The 26943-nt window shown below is 42.9% G+C and overlaps 1 protein-coding gene across 3 annotated transcripts in view; it reads left to right on the top strand.

Annotated features, from left to right (window-relative positions):
• The window catches only part of dgkza (diacylglycerol kinase, zeta a), a 59209-nt gene extending 32566 nt beyond the window's left edge, over positions 1–26643 (top strand). For all 3 annotated transcript variants that reach the window (XM_034603363.1, XM_034603347.1, XM_034603355.1), the window contains 11 exons: positions 4480–4546; positions 7537–7577; positions 8256–8398; positions 14005–14094; positions 15422–15478; positions 16389–16438; positions 21461–21501; positions 21846–21966; positions 22695–22731; positions 23145–23244; positions 26078–26643. In XM_034603363.1, coding sequence (XP_034459254.1) covers positions 4480–4546; positions 7537–7577; positions 8256–8398; positions 14005–14094; positions 15422–15478; positions 16389–16438; positions 21461–21501; positions 21846–21966; positions 22695–22731; positions 23145–23244; positions 26078–26194 — 864 coding nt within the window. In that variant the 3' untranslated portion in view covers positions 26195–26643. The remainder of the gene's footprint in view (positions 1–4479; positions 4547–7536; positions 7578–8255; positions 8399–14004; positions 14095–15421; positions 15479–16388; positions 16439–21460; positions 21502–21845; positions 21967–22694; positions 22732–23144; positions 23245–26077) is intronic.
• Positions 26644–26943: the final 300 nt, after the last annotated feature.

Genomic DNA, 26943 nt, shown 5'->3' with positions numbered 1-26943 from the left:
GAGTTTTGAGAGATTATTTAAAAACAGACAGTTAAGTTTCAAGACCCTCAGGTGAACTATTCCACAGGCTCGGGGCCCTGACAGCAAAGATGAATTCATAATAATTTGCACAATAACTTCTAAAAAACATTTACCAAAGATTGAAGCAAGTGGGGCTGCAGTGTAGGCAGTGTGGATGAGAAGCCACCCCGAGGTCATCCAGTACATTTTCACTCCCACTCTTCTCTCTCTCCTGGGACCCGAGAGACACTACAGAAAACCCTTTTCTTGAAAGATCATGCACTCCCTGGCTTAGTAGGAGAATATGAATACAGCTGGTGCTTTTTAATATGTTTTAAAAACATGTTTAGCAGTATCTTGTTATAAACTGGCCAGTAACAATCTGCGATGACCTTGTTAAGATTCTTTGAAATAAACAGCATCTAGTGGTGGAGGAGAGGGAAGAGAAGCTGCTCACCGCTCCCGTGAGTCATTCTCTAAGATTCTCGTTGTTTTTTTTCCACTGTCCGTTCCCTTTGGTTCTGACCTCTCGGTGGACACGGAGCCTCTGTACTCTTATGCTCTGTCACCCTGACGTGTGGTGTGGGGATGGGGCTGCTGTGCTTTTGCAGCCTTTTGCTCTCTAGCAACCTGAGAGGTGTATCGCAAAGCATAACCCCCTGAAGTCCTTTTTAAATGTTCTGCTTTACAGAAAGTGACTTTAAGGAATAGTATGGAACTTTTCTACATAAAAATGTTAAATATTATCTATAATAAAACTACAAACTAGACCAATGTGTCTCTGCCTGTAGTTTGAGAGATAACGTGGCATATTCAGAGTTATTCTCTACTTGCCTACTTCACCTTATCTTCAATTACGAGGCTTAAGTAATTCTGTAACTCTGATATTTCCTCAGTTGTACTTGACATAGATCTTAAATTTATGTGGATGTCATGTTCCCACATCTTTCATCTCCCAGATAGCTTTTCATCTTGCTCTTCAGGAGCCACACTTTATTCTATCAATGTTATTTATAACACAAATATACTACTTTTAAACACGGTATGTGTTAGATCACAGGTACTGAGAAGACAGCTCATGAGTTGTTGTCAGACTTTGTGTTGCATAGCAACCAAAGTTATGTAACATTTGTTCGCCTGCTCGCTGGTGACTGAGAGGAAAAGCTTATTTCTGATGTTGATTGCAGGGTATTCAGTGGGCTACATTCAAACAAAACAGCAAGTGGTAATTCATTGGTTTGTGAACTGCTGTTTTGTAGCCTGGGGTTTGGCATTTCGTTGATTATTTTCAAACCAGAAGTAACCATATGGGGAGGAGTGGGGGGTGGAGCTTGACTGAGAGCTTGAGGACACCAACACCTGCGACATGCACCAATTGGACGGTACAGGCTGTCAATCACACGGTATCCACGCCCCAATGTATACAATGATTTAGTTTCTATTTTACTCTAAAATAAATTGAGAAATTGATTAGGGTATGTTCCCTCTCGGCCAATGGGATCAGCGGATGGAGCCCTGCTGGTTACATCCAGGTGTCCCTCTCGTAAAACAATGGGTCACCTATCTTTTGCTTTTAGTCCCCCCCCCCATTATTTAACTCCCTATCCATTGAACCGAGACATACTAAAGTCTACACTCTTATAAATCCATTCTTCAAGCTCTTATTTTTGTGAAAGCTTTTACAAATACTTGGCATTGGCTCTTATTTACACTGACTAATCCTATTTATTCAAACAGTACGTTTTATTTTTTTCTCGGCTCAGCTTCTCTACCTAAGTGCTGCTATTTCCTCCTAAAGCAGTAACGTTATCAAGAAAATAGTAATTATTAATATTCAGAGTTATTTCAAACCACCACTTCAATCTTTAGCTGCACTTCTTTACAACAGGCCTTTGAAAACGGCGTGAACTTGTGGATGCAGCGAGGATTTGTCTGGCATTGTAAGTAGAAAGCGGAGTTGAAGAGGGATACGTCTCACAGCTGACACCTGACTGACAGGTCAGCTGCACTGCAGGGCTCGATGGCCCCTTTGATAAAAAGCACGCCCGACTCCGCGCTCAGAGCGAATCTGGGAGAACCAACGCTGACCACAGCAGAGGAGGAACTCGGCAGCTTCATGTGCGAGGAGACGAGCGGGAGTGAATGGAGAAGAGACAGAGGAAGAAAGGAGGTGTAGAAGAAAAGAGTCAGCCAGACAAGTTCAGCGTTTGATTCAGTGTTTGTAGGTTTGCTGTAAAAGCCTCCGGCGTTTTACTCGGCTCGAGACTGCCGCTGAACCCGACAGCAGATTTAGATAAATACAGACAAACGCATAGAGCGAGAGTCGAGGTGTTTACTTCAGCCAGACTTTCTGTCACAGTCTGCACGAAAGCTTTGCTCTTTGAAAGGAAAATAACTTCACTTTCTTTCCGTCTCGTCACGTCTGTTGAAGTGGGACTTTTTACATTCAGATATTTCTTGCCGTGCTGAACTGAAATACCTGGTTTTGTGTTGTGTTGATGCTTTTTTTTTTTACATTTGCCGAGTTTTATGCTGAATCTCCCTCTTGCAGGATGTTATCTCTGTTACTGTGGAGAAGCCAGTGTGCATTTTCTCAGGCAAAAAAAACAAAACATTATCAGGACGCTGGGGAGCGAGTGGGTTTCGTTTCTATGACGACAGCATCTTGACAACATATCCCCACCACCGTTGTATGATAGACTTACATAACCCCTTCGATTATCACAATTTGATAGACCAGTGCAGTGCCCGTTTTGTTCGGCCTGTTTCAGGGCCACTTCAGAGTTAGAAAACTGTTATTCATTCTACCTGGTTTATCTATAAATATAACTGAATTTGCTTTATAACTGTTCATGTGTGTGGTTTATATAAGTTTATTAGTTTGAATGATTTACTGAACTGCTGTAACTAACTTTAACAATGCAGGTGAAAAGATTGGAGGAGAAATGTAAAAGCGAGAGTGTGTTTTAAGTTGAAATCATCAGTCGAGGGAGAAGACGAAAATGATGGAGGAGGATTTTATAACTTTCTCTGGCATCATGATGAGAAAGATCCAGCACCACATCATTTAGTCCCCTGACCTGTGGACGGACGAGAGTCTTTGGTCCAAGGATCTGAGGAGTCTTGCAGTGTGCTGCGGGGGCTGGACTTCACAGGCGGAGAACATTTAGTGTTCTGCAAACAAAGAGCGGGGTTTTAAGCAGGCGTCTACACATAACAGGCGTCTACACATAACAGGCAGCCGAGCAGGAGGCTGTCTGTTTTCTGATCTTGTTAAAAGTGTTCCTACAGCATTCTGCACTAATTGGAGACAGCATTCTGCACTAATTGGAGACAGGATGAAAAAAATTTTAAAAGTCTGGATGATACTAAAATACCAAAACTGTTAATCACTATGTCCGTAATAACTTTAAGTAGTTTCCACCTGTATTTACTTTGGGGAAACACACACACTGTAACTTAATGGTATTTGGCAACTGTGTTATGCAAGTGTGTGTGTGTGTGTGTGTGTGTGTGTGTGTGTGTGTGTGTGTGTGTGTGTGTGTGTGTGTGTGTGTGTGTGTGTGTGTGTGTGTGTGTGTGTGTGTGTGTGTGTGTGTGTGTGTGTGTGTGTGTGTGTGGAGCTACAGGAGATATTAAAAGGGATATCGTGTGGGTAAATGTAGAGTAAAACATGAATGGAGAAGAGGAGTAGTATAATGTTACTGACACGCTTCTGCTGGAGGCCTTGATCCCAGCAAGGACAGCAAGTTGCTCACATACAAGACAATCAAGGCAGTGACCTGATTCAACTCAGGGACGCAGCAGAGCGTGCACTCTGAAACTCAAAGAGCGAACAGAGAGACAGAGAGACGAGGACGAAAAACACTGCATCAAGATTCCAAACAGTTATAAGAAATGTTTAAGGCAAAGTTTATTGAGAGCTTTAGAAAGCACGTCACCCTTTGGGAAAGATATTCACAGATAGTACCTCTTGATGAGATAATTTGTTTTTAGATTTCATAAAATCACATGATGACGTGATGTGCAAAGGTTCTTCTCCTTATTTTTATTCGAGCGCCTGGTGTTTCGGCTTCAGAGCATGACTTATTTATTTTGTATGTTTAGACTTTGTAATGCTTGCACATCAAACCCTTAGCTCACACTCAAATATCCCTCAAACAACCCCCGCTTGTGCTTAGATCTTTAAGCTACACGCTTTCGCTCAAATAATCTGTTGCATGATGAAATTGAAATACACCTGGCATTCTGAATTTTGACAGATTTGTTGCACAGAAAGAAAACGCAGGTTGGGGTCCTGTGTGTCTTGTAGGATGTGTGGACAGGAGGCGCAGCTGATCAAAGCCACCAGCATTAGCAGTTAGCATGCGAGCCCAACGATCAGAGGCCCCTGGGCAGTGGCCTCGTTGGTCCGGTCGTTTGTATTCACCGCTTGATCCGCCGTCCTGCATCTCACTGTTCTGTCTCTCTGTCACTCAGGAGGAGGCCGGCAAACCAAAGATCCTCTCCTCGCAGAGGTTATCTCCAAAGTGGTGTTTCCTTGACTGTAAGTAAATCCCATTTTTAATAAAGCACTTTTCCCCTTGATTGGATTTTTTTTCATTACTGAGACTCCCTCGCCTCAGTAGCTCTTGTACAATGTTAAAGAGCTTTTTAAATGAAAAGTGAGCTGGAAGTTACTAATGAATCACTGTAGGGTTACATGCAGGAACCGTGTACATTGATTTCAGGCAAGAATGGCACCTGAGTACTGAATACACTAACATGTAAACTAATGTTAAAATGAGGGAAAATGTTAAAAACAATTATTTGAAAGCACTGCAAATCCATTATCCATCCCATGTGACAGAGAATCAAGTCTCCGTGGCAACGACTGCATCACTCTGAAATGACGGAGGACACAATTTGTCCTAAATCCTGATGGAGCATTGATCCGTCACCACACGATCGCTGTCTGCTCGTGGTCCTGTGTTGGTAGTTAGGGCTTCCTGCCTGGGCGACTGCTAAAATCACCGATCACAGCTTATTACATCAAAATGATTTCTTTCAAATAAATAATAATAAGAGATAACAAGAAAAGATATTTTCTTCATTTCAGTGCGACTCTTATCTGTGAACTATCAGGACAGAAAAGATAATTTCAGCAATTTGATTTGCTTTCACTTATCTACCTCTTTGTATTTGTTGTGTCTTTTTTGAGGTCAGAAAGCAGGTATAGTATACTCTCACTTTATTAGGAACACCACACTAACACTGGGTCGTGCTCACTTTGGATTCCATCAGATTTTGGAAACTTTCATGAGACCAGTTTTAGACTTTGTAACCTTGGGTGACTCAGATAGACTGTAACTTTCTATGAGGCAGTATTGGGGCCGTTTAAAGAGAAAAACTTGGCACAAAAAAGTCTTATTATTATAAGAAAAACTGTGTCTATTCTGAAGAAAGAGCCAAACAGACTTGGAGGAAATCGCCTCTTTTGTTCTGGAGGAAATGTTCTATTCTAAGGGATTTTGTAGATTTAGATCCAGTAGGAATGAAACTCTGGTGAGCACAAGTTTTCCACTGATTTCTTTTCTCAATTCTCTTAATATTTACTTATTTTCTCGTTAAATTATAACTTTTTCTGCGCTTCATATGACATTTCGATATTTCTTCTGCAATTGTTTCAACATCGGCCTGTATGGCCACTGCGCTGACGGGGCACCAACTGTGCAGGCACTTCTCCAAGTGGAGTTAAAAATAAGCACAACTACACATCTGACGTGTCAATGGCAGCAGTTCACTGACCTGGACAGGGACTGACTTGTAGACACATTGTAATGCATCATGCAGGCAGTGGCTGAGGGGCGGGGGGGGGGCGGGGGGGGGGGGCGGGGGGGGGGGGGGCTGACTTAACCTCTACACCAGCTAAAGAAGAATGATAATATAAATTGGGAAGTGGCAGAAGTCAGTAGAAGACATGCAAATGTTTTCGTTATTAAAATGCATTCATGTAGGCTTTCTTCAGCCATCGTTCACATTACAGACGATGATGAGGTTCATTATATCAGTAGCTGAGAGAAGGAAGGGGGCAGAGTGACAACCCACACAGATCATTATTTTTCTGCGGCCCCACCTTCTCAGTCTTGTTACCACTAGATCAGACCGGCAGAAACAGATACACACAGTCTCTGGCTGGCACAAACAAAAAACTGAAATACAGTCTGAGCAATACTCAAAGGATCCATTGTAGTTTTGATTTAATGGTTTAAAACCTCTGTGAAGCAGAAGCTCGGATTGAAGCAGGGTTATTAGGACCAGTAGCAGCGATGGCCACGACTACGAAGGTGGTTCAGGTGTCGTTAGTGACATTGAATCACATTTCTAGTTGTTTGTGGTTCTCCCCTCAAAAATAACAAAAGCACAGTTTCATCAGCTCCTGTTTATTGGTGACAGTCATGAATATTAATATCAGCTTACCAAAAATATCACACAGAAAAAAACTGGGTTTTAAACACACACACACACACACTCCTCTAGCGCAGAGTCCTGGTGGAATTTCCGCCGAGAAGTTGAGACTAAAAAAGAAACAATCGCTCCGAGTTTGCGAGAAGAGAGAAGTGTTAAAAGTTTACACAGGGACATTCCAACCAATATTAGTGCTTTACATTCACATACATTCTTTTAAAGTGACCTCTTTACGACCTCTTTTAACCATGTGACCTCATACATCAGCCACACAGTTTGTAGCCTCTGACCTGTCTTGGTCCTTTAAAGGCTCATTTATGCTCTACATTAGATATCCCTTTTTGAGAAAGAACAGAGTCTTCTACCCGTACTCTTCATTTCTACTGTAATTGTGCACATCTTCTTGGATACGGACAAAACAGACGAGACAGAGCAATAACACCAGCTGCAACATGCAACTTCACCACTAGATGTCACTAAATTCTACACAATGAACCTTTAAGGGTTGGTAAGATACTACATGCGTCCATATGATGCTACTTCACCCTGGCAAAGGGATGCGTTTTCACAACCACATCCACCATCGCCATGTTTATTTTAAGGAACTCTTGGCTCTGCGCTGCCCTCTAGTGGATGTATTGCTTAACAAGCATGCCAACGTAAAAGATGCGAAGTATGAGATCAGTGACTGTAACATTGTTTTGTTAGTAAAGGCCCCCGTATATGAGCTGTAACACTGATGACAGCACCAGGCCCGATCTTCATTTTAAAGCACAGACTAGCGTAACATTTCAGAGTAATCACACTGGAAAAATGTGTATTTTGTTTGAATGGGTGCATATAAAGGAGCGTGACGTTATCTCACCGTCTGTAGCAGCCGCTGACGATCCGTGACACGTTGACTCACATTTGTAGTATCAGACGACAGACCTGCTCCACATCACAGCGGGGGATCTTTTAGATTGTCAAGTAAAAAAAAGAAGATAAACAACTTCTGACAACTCTCTTGTTTTAGAAGCCGATGAACTCTGGGAGTCGTCTCCTGTGCTTGGTGGTTAACGGCGTGTGTTTTTGCGTTTGTCTCCTCAGCTACGACAGCGGATCGTTTCTACAGGATCGACAGAGCACAGGTACGTCTGTCCCTCCTCAGCTGACTCCAGCTTTAAGTTACATATTCAGTATGTACAGTACGACTGAGGTGTGTAGAGTCCTAAACCCACTAATACCCAGGATTCACTAGCCATGAACATTTTAGTTATAAAATGTCATACTTGTTGTTTTTTCCTGCTTGGGAACAACATGCAACGACAATTAGTTTTCTTTATATCATGCAAAATGCGACAGTTAGAAAGCTTCAGAGTTTCCAGCATGGTTGTTTTGTTCAAATTGAGAAAGCCAAACTCTCTACTGGCAAAGGGAAATGAATTATAATCACCCTTTTCAAAAGCCGGTGTAAACCTGATACTTCTGGTGTAGAAGAGGAATAAGAGTTATTGTTTTTAATCATTTTTAATGACATTTGTCCCAGTGTGACAAATGAACCATTTGATTTGATAGATCAGCCCAAAACATCAAATGTATTATGTGTATAAACTGTGATACAGGATTTTATTCATTTTGATACCAAATAATATTATATTTTATTATAAATGTAGCCAATAAAACAAGAAAATATGACAGAAAACCAGTTTTGAAGTGACTTCTGCTTCAGCTCCAGATGTTTCTGTGGTTGGTTAATGAGGTTGATTATTCTATAGAAATCGTTTAAGGAATAATATCTGATAAAACTGTTTGTCTTGCTTCATCAGGAGCATCTGAACTACGTATCCGAGATCTCCCAGGAAGAGCTTTTCATCCTGGACCCTGAGCTCATCGTTACCACGACAGTAGGCACCTCCCCCTCTGACAGTCTTGACGTAGCGACCCCTGCCTCCAGCCTGGTGAACAGCAGGTGAGTCAGCCTCCCCACTGGATTAACCCTAACCCTGAAAAAAGCTAGAGAACATTATCGTATCATATTGAACATTTTCAAAGCCACTGTCTACCCTGGCAAAAAAAGGGCAGCTGTGATTTTACAGAGGGAATCCAGTTTCCAGAATCAGTTTATCTCTTCTCCACAGAGACACAGTGCTAATGTGAACGCTCACAGGAAATCACGTATTTACACAGTCTGCAGATGTGTTTGATGGACACCTGCAGGAAAGGGTTGCAACTGTGAAACTCCTGTTAACCAGCCCAATGAAAAGCAGAGTGAACTGATTATGAAGCAGGCACAGAAAACAGACTGCGCTAGCGTTTATAAATGAATCCCAAATCAGACCGAAATGGAGGAGATGGTGGGAAAATGGCTCTTTGATTGTCTCACTTCTACAGAGATACTTTGGATGACATTTTGAAATGGGGGCACATCACAGAAGAAGAGTCTCACCGCGGCCTGTATTTTTCATGAACCCTGCAGCGCAGCACAGATTGCAGGCTACTGCTAAATCCACTGTGGTATTTTGGTGAGCCTGGCCCACCTGCAACCTGGTTGGGGGGGGGGGGGATCAGACAGAACACATGATCATAGGAGGTTTCGGAGGCTTTTCTAAAAGGGAAACAGAACGTGGAACCATTGCAGGAACTCACAGGAACCAGGGTCTAAATAAAGTTCCAGGTAGAACATGCAAGCGCAGTTTGAGCACAAGCAGAGGCTATTTGAATGCGAGCGCAGGGTTTTGAGTGAAATCTGAATGTGAAATCAAACAGGTCCTGAATAAAAATAAGGGGAGAAAATCCCATTCTGTCCATCCAAATTTGAAATGTGGGGGCTTCAGACAGTGTGGGAGCACCAGCAGGGGATGGACAGTCCTGAGGGAGGCGTCAGTGAAAGATTTTAATGAATCAGTGTCCGACACGCCTGTTGATCAGCACGAGAAACAACAGGTTGGATGTCCACAGGAGGCTTTTGTGGATGTGAGGCAACATCCGTGTAAAACGTGCCCAGCAGATCTGCGGCTTCCGATTGTGGTTTCGATAGTGTGCGTTATCACTTGTGTTAGAGACGGCAGATGGAAGAGATACTTGGCTTCAGAACTTCTTTGTAAACAGACTCGTCAGAGAAATGTCCTGTAGATAACATCATACTAGCTGATGAGGATTACAGAGCTGGTAAGAATCACTTGTTAATCCTGATTCTGTCCGGACGACAATAAAACCAGTGTGTGTGTTAGTGTGTGTTAGTGTGTGTGTTGTATGAAACAACTTTCTTGTAATATTACGTCTTTATTCTTGCCCTTTTTATATATTTACTGTCGTCACATATTATGTCAAACAACAGTATTCGGCTTATAGGAGAGTCTATAGGATCAAATGATGTAATAATTTATAGGGGGGGCTGCTCAGTGCAAAGATAGTGCCCAACACATTTTTCTTTCACCGTGAACCAATCATATCGACTCGGAGCCTGAGTGGAACCAGCAGGCAGGAAAGCGAAGCAGCATTGTAATCAGACTTAATAGCACTTTTACATCACTGTCAATCTTTGACCTTTACTTTTCCATTTTAATGAGCCAGTCTTTGGTTGCTACTCCACTCCCTGTTTCCTCTGACACCCCCCCCCCCCCCCCCCTGCCTTTTTGTCTGTGAAACCCGACTTGTGTCAAAATGCATCCGTAATGTAACACAAGTTAGTGTTGCATCCCAAACTAAAAGTTACTATGGACAACACATTTTTAGGTAGGGCCCCTCTAATCAGAACTCTGACGTCTTTGTTCACCCTGTCTCTTCCTCCTTTCCTTCATCTTCATCCTCTGTTCCCAGGTGAAAACACATACTGTACACTGTATAGTTGCATTATGAGTGTGTGTGTGTGTGTGTGTACTGTATGTTTATGTGTAGGTGTATGTAAATACATGTATAAATACATATTATTAATATTAATTTAATGATAATATTTCTGTCTGCATTTTTCTGCTGTGTGTGTGTTTGTGTGTTTGTGGATAACATATTTTTCATCCCCTGCCTCCATATTAAATCCTTTTAACCATATTTACACACACTCTCACACAGATTAAATTCTCACCTACAGGAACCTGTTAGAGCAGCTGTTAGGTGATGTTCTCTCTCTCTCTCTCTCTCTCTCTCTCTCTCTCTCTCTCTCTCTCTCTCTCTCTCTCTCTCTCTCTCTCACTGTGGATTTTAACAAATGCTACTAAAACCTAAAAAGCTGTTAGAATATATATATATATATATATCACAATGTCCCAATACTTCCATCTTTGCTCATGACATCGGTCGATCACTGGCGCGCCCAAGAGATGAGGTGTGTGTGTGTGTGTGGAGGAGAAGGAAAAAGCACAAGCGAAGCAATTATGAGAACAATCACTTTGAATTTACAACGAAGCGAGTTTACATGCCACCGCAGTGGGTGTTTACTGTCTCCTCACGATATCAACTGTAGCTCAGAAAACTGCACATTAGCCTGGATTGTTTTTTAATAGGTGATCACTGCACATTGTAACGTGACCAGTGATCAAACTGCCAGAGAGAACTGGTCCGTTAAACATGATAACGTGACTTGCTCTCCCTCCTGATCACGGGATGTAACAAGTTCACACATTAGCAGCAGAGCTCTTTGCGGCCATTTCAATAATTAATGGCGGTTATTAGTGTAAACACGAGTGGGCGCGGAGCTTTATTTAATTAACCCAAGCGAGCAGCTACGTGTTTGCTTCAGAGCCAGGATCTGTTATTTACTTTTGCGGTCACCTCAAGTTGAACAGGCGAACACCGGCTCTGGAAAACAACTCCGCCGTGAAACGGACACTTTCAGGATCACGATATTTCTCCCGTGCGGATTTAAAATGAAACTGTTTTTTAATGTTGGTGCCGGAAGATCAGTCTTCAGAATACAAAAGAGGGAATAAATAAACAGGTACAATGTGAGTACAGGCAGAACAACACAACCTTCTGATCCCAACATCACTTCCCTTTGGCTATTTGTGTGTGTGCGTACGTGCGTGTGTGTTGGCGGGCTGATTTGCAATGCTGAGTGCACTGAGTGGGAGGACGAGGAGGAGAGATGAGGCCGAGAGGCAGGGGCAGAGTGAGGGAGAGATGGGTTTGGGAGGAAGAGGCAGAAAAACAGTGGATGGAGAGAGAGAGAGATGGAACACATGTCAGAGCACTCCAGAGTCACACCAATCTACTGTACTCACACACACACACACACACACACACACACACACACACACACACACACACACACACACACACACACACACACACACACACACACTCAAACAGTGCAGCAGTGTGCCCACACAGGGCCAGAGGTGAATGTTATTCCTCCCACTGTAATTACCTCTCTCTCTTCTGCTTCTCTCTGACTCTCTGTCAAACACACGGAACGCCGCCCACACACAAAACATTTTGTTTTTTTAAAAAAGGAAAATGAGTTTAGCCTCACATGCTGTCAGTTTGCACTTCGGCGTCAGGTGAACATCTGACCAGGCGAGAGTCTGGATCTCCACAGGACGGAGAATTTGTCGATCGGTTATTTCAGGAAAGAAAACCTGACTCGGACTAATTGTGGGAGGTTTCACACGAGTGAGAAATAACTTCCCTGTGTGTTTTTCCACTATTCTCGAGTTTGTCGAGCGAAACAAAACAAATGCTCGACTTTCTCTTGGATTTATACTGTGTAGCTGTTTTCAGACATAAACTCCAGAGAATATCCGTAGAATTGGGTCCGGACTTTCTCCGTAGTTTGTCTTTCACATGTAAATAACGCAGCAGGAGATTCTCCACAGAAATCTCCAAGGGTGTAAAGGGGACCAGACGTAACGTATTCATTCTGCTAGTGAGATCCTTATAGTTATAGTTGTATAGTTTCAATTGGTGGTGTCTCGGGATGTCTGCGTTTTAAACGATTATATATTTACCAACCCCTGGTCAGTTTTTGTACATATGTGGAGCCCGTACACAATTGAAACGGCACAAAAAGGTCCAAGGTATAGAGGGGTCCCCTGAAAGTGGACATAGGGGAGCTTGATTTGATCAAACAGGCCTGTTTAATGTCCTGTAACAACTATGTAGAAAGACGTGATGTAATTATAAAGCAGTCAGATACTGCTGTGTAATTGGCGTTGTTAGAACAGCATCACTTTGCTTCCACCTCTGCTCCTGAGAGAGGACGGTCGTTACCACAACAGGTTTCTCGTCGGGTAAACATGGCCACGGGTCGTTGGAGGGTGGAGAAGCTCCTGAACACCTGTTGCACCTCACTCAGACTCGATCATATACATCCTCTTCACTCCATTAATTTTTCCAAGTGTTGCAGTTTGGTGGAATTCTCCAAAGGCTCTCTTTTGCGATACTTTCCTCACGTACTTGAAATTCAAAGAGAATTTCATATATTTCTGCTTTTCCCTCAGCTCATCCTGCATTAATGCCCTTAAAGAAATGCTTTTCTCTTCTTTCTCCTTTTCTCTCCTCCTGCCTTTATCTCGCTCAGGCTCATTATCCCAGTGTTCAGCTCTCTAATTCTTTATCCAGCGAGGATCCAAGCTTTACCACTAAGTGAGCGCAAGGACACAATAGGCTCGAAGGCGGACATGCATCGCCAAAGTCCTAAAACACAAATCTACCTCACATATGGTCATTATAAGGTCGTCATTTCATCTTAGCAAGTGCAGTATCTGTCAATGTGTTGCATCCTGATACACAGCATATTAACCTTATAAGGGATTTCAAAGTGAAAATGTTCCCTTATTGAATAGAGATACATTTATTATGGGAAAACATTTCATTTAAAAGTCTTAGAAGAATTAAATTGACCTGAAAAACCTTTCCTTGTTTCTTACTTTATGTATAACGTGCAAATAACACTGGTTTTGCAACAATTCAATAACGTTTTCCTTACAACATTAGTTTTTGTATTTCCTACACATCCGTAAACTCAGACTGGGTAAAAAAAATAACACCATTTGGTCTTCACAAACACAAATGACCTTTTGGGATTATTTGCATCTAGAGCGGGGAAGTGGGATCCGATCACAAGTGCTCACAGGAGACACTTCAGAAAACCAATTTAACACCGGGCGTTAATGTGGGTACTTAGCGCGGACCACTTGTGATCGGATCTCTCAGGACAGATATTAATACCAGGTCTGAACAGGGCCATGTTTTAACAGTCTGCTTTCAGAACCCCCAGCCTGTCGAGAGGATGAGGTGGTGCTGCCCCTCAGCAGGCCCGGGCTAATATCACCTATTTCAGTCATAAGCTAAACCGAGGGGCAGCACAACAGGCGCTTTGGAACCAATAAGCACCTTTTTGAACTGTGAATCACGCAAAGCTGCTCCGGCGGAATCCCAGAATACAAAAAGGAAGCTGCAAATGAGCAGAACAGGCTCCTTTAAAACAGGCCACATGGATCAAACCCTCTGTACAGAACAGTCCCCGAGCTGTCTGCAGGCTGAAGGCCTCAGTGAACATCCAGAACTCCGTGTAGGAAACATTGAGTCCAGGCTGCGAGCTCACCTCACTGACTTCGTTTCCTCTGTGTTCTGCTGCAGTTGCTCTCAGAGACAGCGGGTGAACAGCGACAGCTCCGCAGCCGAAGCGTTCGCGCTCAACAAGGCGCCCGTGGCCAGCAAACTCACCAGGTTAGTGTCTTCAACGTGTGGTGTTACGTGTCCAAGCTGCTGGTTGTATAGTGAAATAAGACGTAAGCACAGAAAAGTACCACCCACCCCCGGCTCTCTGAGGAGTCCTGCTTCAAAAATGATTCCCCAAATTCCTCCCACTCATCAAAGTTAAATCAAGGACTGTATTCTCAGAGTACACACACATATAAAGGGCTTTGTTTCTGCATTTTCTGTGACCAGAGTTACAAATCAGGATGCAACTCTGAAGAGAGTTTAAATTCCTTTTCAATAAACACTCTACCCAACACTCTTAAACTGAACATGCATTGATCCCAATAAGTTGACGATGGCCAAGTGACTGGACTGGGGCAGCTGTTAATGAATTTAAATATGTGGCTCGCCTACTCAGCATGAATTTAAAATACAGTTAACATATTTATTATTTCATCCAGTGATACCTTGAAAATTAAACAGCCCTAATATCATGTTTGAAGATTTTGAAGATTCATGTTGAGAGATTGAAGATTCATGTTGTTTACTACATGGATATGCTTCTATGAGTATAAACTGAAAACGGCCAATATTTATTGTATATTAGACAAAGACAAAATGCTAATTAATTAATCATTTTCTGCTGACAAAACAAAACATACTCATTGGTTGAGTTTAATGGAGTTCATGACTCATGAGCCACTGCACTATAAGTTTAGAAAAACAGACTGAAACTTAATGTCCGATCCTGACCTGTCGCCACGTCCACTGATTTAAATACGCTCTTTCACAAAGTCACGCTGCTGAGACCAGAGGTGAGTCTGAGCAGGTTTCTAAAGGGGAAACTCAGTTTGGTGTTAAAAGGAGCTTTACACCAAGCTGCCTAATCATCACAAACACAGACTCGGCCTCGACTCTGGTCCCCACATCACACGAACGCTGGTTCGGTTCCAGGAAATAACCAAAGAGGGGCCGACACAAATAATAGACCTGAGCCTGAGGAAGCTGTATAAAGGTTGTTCTCACTGCTTTCACTAACTCGGTTGAAGTACCTGCCGAACACCAGAGAGCAAGATAATCTTAGTTATTTGATGCTATAAAAATAAATTCAGCAGGACATTGACAAGATGGCAGCACCTGTATCGACCTTATATAATCTTCGTTTACAATCTGTGTTCTACTGACAACACCAAATGTCAGCTTGTGCCGTGGAGACGATATCTGGAACAAGGTGATTCAAAAGCCGCAGCTTCTGGGCACTGACGCACTCTTCTGTTTTGTATTTGCTATCAGTGGATGATTTCTCCCCGTTCTTACTGTTTGTCATCATGCGTCACTGGTTTGTTTTGTGCAGGGCCGGCTGCATCCACCGCTCCAACACCACTGCTGCCGATTTTAAACCAAGACTGAGGTCAGTACACCTGCAAACTGTTTGTTTACACCGGTGTGAAGCTCTCAACAAAGAGCTAAGTGGAGTCAGTCGTTAGAAAACACGGAGTCCTACTGCTGAATACGGTTTGAGATGTGTGTTAGAGCGGTTGTTTCATTGTTGCGTCCATTGTTGGTTGTTTCTTTTGTCGATTTGTTGCTTTACTTTGTTAATATAATGAGGTGCCTCCTCGAGAATTCATTCATTCAATTTATCTAGGAACTGGTGCTTATTATATATTCATTCACTCCTCTCCTGACTCCACTGGCGAATACAAATGACATACGTGATTATTTACATAAAGAGCAGGGAGTTGACATCCCATAATAAAGTTAAAGACAAATTACTACACTTAGGTCCTTAATCTTGCTGGTTTTGTCTAATTTAAAAGCCACAATAATCCCAAATGAGTGAGTTTGTATTCTTTGCAGAGAGCTCTTCAATAATTGCACATGCTCACAATGTAAAACAATGGTTGTTGAGCTGATGTTGGCCTATTGGAAGATTTTAGCATATCGCCCAACCCCGAATAGCTGTGTTGATTTATGATTTTTGCTAAGAAGAGATCTCAGAAGAGTTGTTGCTTTGCATGACCGGTTACTGGTTGTAAAGTCAACAAAGAGTAGACTGTTGATAACTGCAGACTGTGTGGCTCACAGGAAGCTGGTTAACGTCTCCGTTGGCCATGTATACTATCACAGAGTCCGTGGCAGGAAAACTCTTTTTTTTTAAAAACATCCCTGCACCTGAAGTTTGCCAAAGAGACGCTTGACACTATAAAGCTACTGATCCTGAGAGGAATGAGATGCATCGGGTCTGTGTAGTTTGTGTAACTTGTGTGGGGAAGAGAACAGAAACAGGAAGTGGTTAGACAGTCTCGCTGTCTCTACAGACGAGAGAAGAGCCAGAAGACGGGCGACACCGACGGAGAGATTGAGAAAGGTAACACACACACACACAGACACACACACACACAGACACACACACACACACACACACACACACACACACACACACACACACACACACACACACACACACACTCACTTTGAACACTTGTCAACACCCTCACTGATAAAACCCTAACCTGATTTGAACCTGAAAGGTGGGGGGACAGAGATGTAAGACAGCATCTGTTCCTCCAGACAAACTCTTTTATTCTGACACATATCGTCCCAGCTTCTGTCTCCCCGCGCTCCCAGTGCATGCTGGGAGTCTGTGTGTGCGAGCCCGAGCCCTCGTCCCTGTCTGTCAGTGTTGCCGTGCTTTTGTTCTCTTCGGGAACATGTACATTTTTCACTCCGCAATTTGCGTCTGCGCTTGCGCTTGCATTGTCTCCAGTTGTGTCTGTCGTGGTGGTGAGTTTTTTTTTTATTCCAGCTCTGGTTGTTGTGAGCCCAGTGTAACCCAGTTCCCTGTGCCACTGTGGAAATCAGCCCCATTCTGCAGCAACAGTCCTGCTGTGCTCCCTGAAAGAGCCAGCTGCCTCATGGGAAGGCATTGTGAACACATCAACAGTGGCATCCTTAAGGATAATGACAATTATAACGTGGCTCTTGTTTTTTAATTAAGTCCATAATGTGTTAGTTAGACATCCCAGAGTCAAATATCTAGGATTACAGCGACAGGAAACAGTTTATCCAGATTATCTGAACCAATGATTGCGCTCATTATTATATAATCGTCCTTTAAGGCTGATAGAAGAGGCAGCGCTCCGACCCTTTGGTATCGCCCTCACCTGTAAGTTAGCCGTGCCCGTCTGTGGTGTTTTGGTGCAACAGGTGATCGCAGAGTCCCAAACCAACGACTATCGACTGCCAATTTATTTTTCAACTCAATGCTTAAAGAAAATACAGTCGTAACAAAATATTGCTTAAAATGTACATAGAAGGACTCCAAATGCTGTGGATGAATGTGATGGCTGAGTTCCCATCATGCTTTTCTGCACCATCCACCCAAAAGAGGCGCTGGACTTTGTTAATGTGATGCATGCTGGACTCAACACAATGCATGCTGGTTAGAAATACTGTCCGACTTTTTCCAGCGCTGCAGAACGTCGGCGTGTCGACGCGATCTTAAAAACATGTTCTCCTCCAACTGCAGCACCAGGGGAGCCGCTTCTGTGACGACGCAACTTCGCCCTGATTGGCTGAAAGCTTCACTGACACGCATGACCCGTCTGACATTTTTTATCCTGAGAAATCCAGTTCCATTATCTGCTGTTTATTTCTCTCAGAAAAAAAAAGGTTGTGATGTATTCGTTCTCTTTCTGGCAGTTATTTGTTTACACACGTTATACAGTTATTTAAATTTTCAAGCTGTTAAAACGGATTAGTTGTAAAAATAAGTGATGCTCTCGTAGAATGTATTTTTATCTTTGACTTTTTTTTTTTATTGAATCTTAAATTCGAACAAACTGGAAGTTGTTGAGAAGGTAAACAAACTATACAAGGAACATTTTCATGCAGGAAAAAAGGCATAAAGCACATGTATGAAAGTACGTGTATGTGTATATATACTTATATATTTCTATATCTTTGGTATAGATTAGAGGGGTTTTGTGTTTTGTTTTTTACAGTACACCTTTACAGTTATTATGTGTAACTTTCCCCTCATATAACTTAACCCATCACCCTGTGTCTTTAAGTGAAACTGTACTTTGATTCAATTGAGATGTGAAAAGACTTTAGATCGATTGTCTGATGCGCGACAGGAAGTAGAAAGTGTCCGAATTGACGGCTGTTTGTTTTATACTCCACCCTCCTGCCGCCGCCATATCACATTGTCGCATGAAAATCCGCCCCCCCAGTCAGACCGAGTCCACCTCGAACACAGCCAATGAGAAGGCCTGGCTCGTCATTGGTCGAGCCGTGGTGGTCACACTTCACTGCGATTGGCTCAGATGTTTCAGAGCCATGAGATCAGTAATGTGATTGGTTGAGAATCAGGACAGATGCAATTAATACAATTTGCATATCATGAAAAAGTTACATATTTTCCGTCAGTTATATAAGAAAGTGAAAGACTCATTACATGTAAACTAAAATGTCAAGCATTTTGATAATGATGGCCTACAGCTGGGAAAAAAAAGTATCTCAAAATATTACAATATTTCATTAGTACATTTCTATTTATATCGTATAAATACAGTGTTTATATTAAAAGTTGTCTAGAAGACGGAGGACAAGTCACATAAGGTCCTCGCTGATCGCTGAGCTCCTCATCAAAGCATATTCATGGGAAGTTGGACTGAGGCTGGAGTCAGTGCATCGAGAACACGTCTTCAGCAAATGGACGACGACTGTCACATTCCTATCATATCAGGTCCTGAACCAGAGACCTCAGAGGTGTCTGACCTGGGCCGACGCTCGGGGGGCCAAAGTCTTTTCAGACGCGACGCCACATCGAGGTGGTCATTTGTGCTAAAGGAGCGACTGCATGAACTCACTTGTCAGAAGTCGGACATTTCTGAATTTTAAATGTAATCTATTTTTATGATTGATCTTGCATGGGAAATATTTGAATATTTAGAGATGGGCAACTGGATTTTTTTCGATTTTTATGAGCTGTAAGCCGTAATCTTCAAAGTAAAAAAAAATTATATTTCATTTCACATGTAATGAATCTAGAATATGTCAAAGTTTTACTTTTTTGAAATAAATTACTACAACAAAGTTACTTTTCATGTTCTCAGTCTTTTAGGTGCATCTTTATGTGTATGGTTTGATTTAAACCCCACTGTTGACATGTTGTGTTTATTAGTCTTTATATATGCTCCGTGTAAGATTAATATAAATCCGATGATAAAGCCCTTTAAAAGTGGATTTGAACTCAGGACTCACCTTCTGTGCCGTACTACAGGATTCAATATAAAGCAATAATACAACTGTTACCTTGGGGCTCCTTGTTATTTCAGTTTATATTCGGTGGTGAAACACAAACACAGAGTAGCACACACTCACACAGTCACATTAAAGTTCAGCTCAGGGTAATATGGGATTCTGGGAGTGTGGATCCTTGTCCGTGATACAGAACACACACGTCAGGTGGCACGGAATCCCTCGGTGAATAGGAACGTAAAAGAAACTGTAAACATGGCTGCAGACCTCGTGTTAGCCTCAGCTGAACTTCACACACAACAAACAACTCTTTTTCTTCTTTCTCTCCGTTTCTATTCTCCCTCATTTGCATTATTTGTTTTCCGAGGAACAGATTTAGTTACAGAATCCTTTATTTATCTTTCTTTCTTCCTGCCGCGCACGCATCTTCTGTTTCTCCACCTCTCACTTTAATCCACACGCACAATCTCCCATAAGGGTCAGACAGGTTGACTGCATCAAACTCAAGAGCTCAACGGAGCAAGTGACGCCTGTGTGTTTGTGTGAGAGAGAGGGGGAGGAGAGACAGAGAGATGTGTCCAATTTATAAGTCTGGGAGGTCTATGCATTGCTCCTATGTTTTCATAAATCCTTCCTCTTCCTCCTCTTCCTCCTCTTTCTCCTCTCCTGTCTCCTTAATTCCGTCCCTGGGCTAAATTCATTTAATTTCTACATTCAGGGAGTGTGTAGGGTTTTGTGGTTTGTGTGTTGTTTTTGATTTGTCTTGCAGCCACAAAAGCTATTAGAGATTTTTTGAAGTCCCCCCCCCCCCCCTCTCGCTCTCACACACACACACACACACACACACACACACACACACACACACACACACACACACACACACACACACACACACACACACACACACACACACACACACACTAAGCCTAACATAACTGGATTAGGACTCAGCTATTTAGAGAGAGAAGGAGTGAGAGCGAGTATTGAGGTCAGCCTAATAAACATTCATCTCGTATCCCAGCCTGGCTTCAGCCGTACACACAGCCTGTGTTTCAATGTGTTCCAGCATACGAGCACGCGGCGTGTGTTTCAGTGACATGAGCACTGTGTGTGTGTGTCTGTGTGTGTGTGTGTGAAGTGGTGTGGATTAGGATGTCCTGTACGCTGCAGTCATGATGCTGTTTTTGGCAGGTGGAGGCTGTGTTGTGTTAAATTGAGTTGCGTTTGCACGGGGATGTTTTGAACCTGCCCCCAATGGCATAGAGGGGGTGAACAAAATAATGGGAACACCTCAGTGGATCATCCAGTTGAATCAGCTCCTCGGCCAAACAGCTAAATTAGAACATTACCTCCCTACATGAAAGGGGATTTAATACAGGACCCTTGTATTATACAGACTACAGTGTTCCTTATAATAAACTAGCATTTTGTTATTTATTCCTGTATGTTTTTATGTCTCACCTTTGTGCTGTATTTATTAGTTATTTATCCCTTCTTGTATTTATAATTGAAACTATTTATTTCATTGTGTGACCAGCACTCCCTGGTAGAAGAGATATTTTATCTCAATGGTCCCTTCCTGGTTAAATAAAATGAAATAAAAAGCAACTAAGTTTGTAAACTATATTCATTTTAGCAATATCTGTTACTTGGCATTTCTTTTTTTATTCCTAGAAAGCAATCAGTTACAGTATAGGACAATCAATGTGAGATAAGTAATTCAAACAGAGATGCCGAGCTTTAACAAGAATATGATATAATATAATATCATATAGTATTGTCGTGGCAACGCACCATCGGGTGTTTGATGCTTTCAGGCTTGTCTAGGGCTTTTTAAGGCGTAGTTACACTCTATCCCTCTGGCCAGCTCGCTCTTTGCTTTCACTGTCGCAATAGAATTCAAGATACGTTTCATTTGAGGGCATGGACTAATACTTTGTGTGTGTGTGTTGTTTTCTTTAACCTGCCATCATTTCCTGTGACTTCTTGTTATCTTAAGCTCAAAAGATTGTTGTTCTGTCCCTGATTTATCCGCACGAAGCTCTCATACATGTTCTTAAACCATAAACTGCATTGGCATCATGACAACTCCTCTCTAACAGCCTCTCTGTCTCTCTCCTGCCAGAGATGTTGATTGAGTGTGTGAAGAACAAGGATGTGAAGGGGGTGAGTAACAGTTTCATTAACCCAATCCATCATCTTGCGTTTCGACACTCATCCCCGACATGCATCGTTTCGGCCCGAGGCTCTAGGCTACTGGAAAACACCTGCTGCTCGGCACCACACTGCAGGCACATACAGTTTAATATAGGAGAGTGAACAGGGCACACAGAGCACATTCAGCATGTCAGCTTTATAGGATCACACATCAGATAGTGGCCAAACAACCTGATGCATCTTTAAGAGGAGAGATGTTTCTGTGTCTCTGTAGTTGTCCGTCAAAAATGTTGCCTCGACACTTGCATCTTGTTTTCATTTTCAAAGCCCATCTGACCCTCCTTCACTAAAAGCTGCAGGAGCTGCACCTGAAGGGGGCGGACCTCACGGCGCTGGACCAATCGGACTGCAGCTTGTTGCACCACGCCGTGAGCACGGGGAGCAAAGAGACGGTCCGCTACATCCTGGACAACGGTAACGGCAGCAAACCAGCGTCCATTGTGAATTACAGATTACCACATAACCATTTATTGAATAAATCGACAAATATATTTGATCAGACTGGATAGAGGAGGAAGATGCTTTTCTTTTATTGCTTCTTCAAAATGTGATGGTTGTGATTGGTTAGATGTGAACATGTCAGAGGTGAAACCAGGAAAGAATTGTCCTTGGTCCGAAAAAATTTAAGCAGCAACAATATCGCTTATCAATAGATAAATACATTTTAACTTTGAAAAGAAAATATATACAATCAACTTTCATACAGCCTTCAAATGGGGCCGTGCTTACTGTATCTAATGGATGTTTTCAGAAAAGGGTTAATTGGTTAATATAAAGTTTTTCTTTGTAATTTCACAACATGGATGTCATGTCATTCGACTGCATGCTTGCTAAATATTTAGCTCCCGTGGCTCCTAGACTCCAACAGAAACTAACATTAGCGTCCATGTTGCTGTTGCCTAGCAGCAGTGTTTCTCACGCTGTGTACACGACTTCACACGCTCATCATTACAAGCCCATGAGTTCCATTTGAAGGCAGAATAAATCACATTGTCTCAGCTAAATAATCATTGCTCCCCATCACACTGATTAGAAGTTGACAACATGACACAGAGAATTCAAGGGAGAGAGGACACGTATAATTTGATAAATCCTGTAAGAGCAGATGTTTTGACTCACAGTGTGATCCTCGTGTCTTTCAGCTCCAAACGACCTGCTGGATGTCACGGAAAAACTTCAGTAAGTGCCGTCATGGTTACTGTTGTCATCTAAACCGTGCAACAATATCAAATATTTAATGTTAACTTGAATAAATTATAAAGAGGTTTTAAAGTGCCTATCTTAAAATAGTTTTTCTTTTTATTCTGTCACAATAAATTCAAATAGTTTCATGGACATGGGAGAAACTCTCGCTGTGTGACTGCTGCAGCAGCTTTGATAGAGCGCCGCTGGGCCCTGCTCTGTCTATATGTGCCGGGGCAGCTGAACTAGTAAAGCAAATTTTAAAGAGAATAAACATCAGAAAGCAAACAGAAGCAGCGGGGCGCCCGCCTGTCAGTGGCGTTTGACTCCTGGAAGACGTGAGCCGCCGTTACCTCATGCTCACTCACTCCTTCTCTCTCCCTGTGTGTCTGAACTGTGGGGACCACCAGTGGGGAGACGGTCCTTCATCGAGCTGCGTCTCTGTGCCACAGGACCATCTGTCATTATCTGGTGGAAGCGGGGGCGTCCCTGATGAAAACAGACCTGCAGGTAGGCTCGACCGCCGTTTACCCTTGTACACAAGAAGAAAGCAGCTCCTGGGTGAGCTTTACACCGACTACACGGGTTGTTCACTGAGGCCAAGAGTAACAGCTGAAGGCTAAATGGGATCGCTGGAGCTGGTTAACATCTCCATCTGCCTGTGCATTGAAACTGTGCGGGTGTGGTGACCTGTAACCGGGCACCTGAGATTGGATTCCTGCTTTTTTTCTTTTGTGCACGATGAAGTTCTTCTAACTTCGTCTGCAGCCGCTGGGATGGTTTTTTGCAGCCAAGTGTGAAGTCGGCGATTGTGAGGGTTTCGAGTGAAAGCATTACAAAATCTGAACGTGAAATCAAGAAGTCTTTCTCTCAAACTGAAAGATCACACGCTTGAATAAAGAGAGAACCCATACAGGTATTGACCTGAAAAAAAAAAGAGATCAGACCAGAAAGAGATGAAGCTCAGAACATTGACATCTACAAGAAGCATAGAAAGAAGTGAAATTGTCTTGAAGGTGAAACCAAACTAACTGCATTCATACATTTATTATCATCTTATCATCATCTGTCATTTTACTCTGGAACTATTTCCCCGAGCTCACGTTGCTGTCCTCGGAAAAGTTTGTAGTGTTCTTTTTTTTTTTGTGTGTGTTTTTATGGAGAACACTCCTTTGTACAGCTCGGCGAGGTCGAGCACCATTGTGGATGTGGATGAGTTGGAGCACTGTACGTGACTGTGGGCCCAACAAATGAACACGGCACAGAAATTAAGAGTTAGGCATTGGTGGCGACGCCGTGTGCGTGGCGGTGCTGCGTCCTCCCTCGTTTGTGTTGGGTTTTCCACGGAGGTTTCAACCGTGTAGAAAAGCTCCTGTAACTGTCTGGACTCAGCAGTGACCTAGATACAGGGAAGAGGGGGAAAGAAAGACAGTAGGGAGGGCGAGTTAGAGACAGTGCAGAGGAGAGAGAGACACTGAGAAAGAGACAAATGACCTGGGGAGACCATGGTTTTAACATTTTTCGCTCTGAGATACTCGCTCATTGTCTGGATGCTTAATGCAAACTTGTGGCGTCAGGAACAGTTGTGTTGTGCTGGTGTCTGTCTCGCTCTCTCCCTGGGAATGTCTCCAAATAAACGGCAAAGACAAATGTGCACACACACACACGCACACACACACACACACACACACACACACACACACACACACTGGACCCAACTAATTAGTGTCTGTTCTAAATTCAGTGGCCCCTTCCCCATAAACAGCCGCTTAGAATACAGTACGTGTTGTGTTCCGTTTCTTTCCAAGGACACACGCTGCGTATTTCATTTCACATTCAGCTGTTTCTCATTATCTCCGCTTTATCAGTCGGAGACACTGCTACTTCAACAACAACTGCACTTTTCAATTATCCAGAAATAAGAAATGGAAAAAGCTGTCGACACAGGCCTGTAAACTCACTATCACACAGGCAGCTGGAGCCTAATGAAATACCTCGGTGTGTTTCCAGCGCCGAGTAGAGACTGGTCACTGTGGCAAGTGGGAGCCAGACTGGAACAAAAGCGCATTTTGTTATGAGGAGGAATCAAAGCCCGAAGGCTTAGCGTCTGACAGAATGAACAACATATTGATGCTGTTGTCGGAGGCTTAGCGGAGGTCTGACCGCGCTCATGGTGAGGCCGTCAAAAGAGGAAAGACGACGGGCTCGTTAAATCCACGTCTTGAGGAGCATGAGCGTGTTCAGCACGCTGCCAATCTGCCCGTTAGACTTTAAGATACCTCAAATTGGACAAATCTTCTGCGCTGTTTGTTCAGCAGATAGGTTTTAAGTAATAAGGGGGAGTTTTAGTACGAGTAAGAGCACTCACCGCTCAGCTCAGAGCAAAAAACAGGCTTCTTTAGATGAAGGGAGGCAGCCGGTGGGCTGTGCTCCCGCTTTATACTGAGATACACTCACCAAGCACTTTATTAGGGAACCTGTACACATGCTAATTTATGCAGTTATCCAATCAGCCAGCAGTGTGGCAACAGTGCTGTGTAGAAATCCTGCAGATACAGGTCAGGAGCTTCAGTTGAAGTGATACTGCAAACTTACATGTCTTTATTGAGTTTAAAACTAAATGATATGAGGGTTCTATCGCTTTTGATCATGGACTCTTTTGGTTTATTGACTTTTACCTGTGTTGCCTTGTGTTTAGATTGGTGTTCAGTTGTTCCCCCCCGAGTTCTCCACTTCCTGTCTTTGTCCTGCGATCGTCTGCACCTGTCCCTCATGTGTTTCACCTGTGTTCAATCAACCCCGGTGTATATAAGTCTCTGTGCTTCCCTTTGTCAGTTAGTCAGTGTCTATCCCTTCTACCGTTCCAGTGTCATGGTGTCTCTAGTGTTTCCTTTGATCTTCAGTTTTATTTTGGTACTTCTAACCTAGTTTTTTGGGCCGTGCTTGCTTTTGACCCTTGTTTTCTGCAAGAACCTGTGTTTGTTTAAACTACCTTTTTGTTTTACTACTGGTGTTTGTGTGTCTGTGAAATTGCAGTTTGATATTAATTGCAATTTTTTTTTTATTTGGACATTTCCCTCAAGTTTCGAATGTAGTATATTTAAAATGTGCATAAAATTGATAAGAAATGATATGAAACATGGTTTGTGAATTTTGAGAAATTGTATCCAGCCCATACAAATCTGTAACTAAACTAAAAGACAGACAGGACAGGGGGTTTTCATGTTGCTGCTGAGTTAGTCTGATGTGGACTGTAAATGTTGGGCTGCAGGTCAAAGAGTTTGAATTACCAATAACAGATCTGTAACTGTCTGTTCCTGAAAGTGTCTCTGTGTCCCTTCAGGGTGATACGCCAAAGAACCGAGCAGAGAAGGCTCAAGACGCTGAGCTAGCAGCCTATCTGGAGAACAGACAGCATTACCAGATGATACAGAGAGAGGACCAGGAAACAGCTGTTTGAAACTGTCAAACTCTCAATGAGCAGGGCAGAGATGAAGATGCTGTCGTCCTCCTCTTCCTCCTCCTCCTCATCACGATGAGACTGAGGCTTCCACGTGTCATTCCAGAGTGGAGGCCGAGGAGTGGGGGTGGACCAGATCTGATCCCAATATGCGTTTACCGGATATGATGACAGTGACAGTGACACAGAGCTTGTGTTAATGAGGGTGAAGACGAAGACATGTAAAGTCCTTCCTCTTCTTTTTGAGCAGCTTGGTGATAAAAAGTCTTCAAGAAAGTCCAAGCCAACTCTGACCGTGGACAGAAACTTGATAGAAACTCTTTCATCTCAAACTAATTCCAACTAAAAGTGATCATCTGCCATGAATTAATGATACTGCAACGTTTGGTGGGGTTAGACCGTCTCACTTGTGTTAATGTCTGAGCTGAGCCTCACGAGCCTTAAAAAAACCAAACGCACCAATCAGAGTTTATCTTTGGGGCGGAATTATGAAATGAATAGTGAGCGCAGCGATAGACTGGATGAGTTCACTGAATATCCAGCCTCTTGGGAAACTTTAGAAGACAGTGACGGGAATATCACAGGGTCAAAACCAGAAGGGTTCATCTTCAGGGGGCCATGAATATCCACAGCTGAGTTCAGGTTTGTGTGAAAAACCTTGCAATGGACCAAAGTTCTGACACTTTGATATGATGGTTTTCGGTTCAGGGGACCCTGAAGGCATTTAGGGTTCATCTTCAGGGGACCAT

This window comes from Hippoglossus hippoglossus, chromosome 2 (assembly GCF_009819705.1).
Source record: "Hippoglossus hippoglossus isolate fHipHip1 chromosome 2, fHipHip1.pri, whole genome shotgun sequence".
NCBI lineage: Eukaryota > Metazoa > Chordata > Actinopteri > Pleuronectiformes > Pleuronectidae > Hippoglossus > Hippoglossus hippoglossus.
This window is presented reverse-complemented; position numbering and strand designations above follow the sequence as displayed.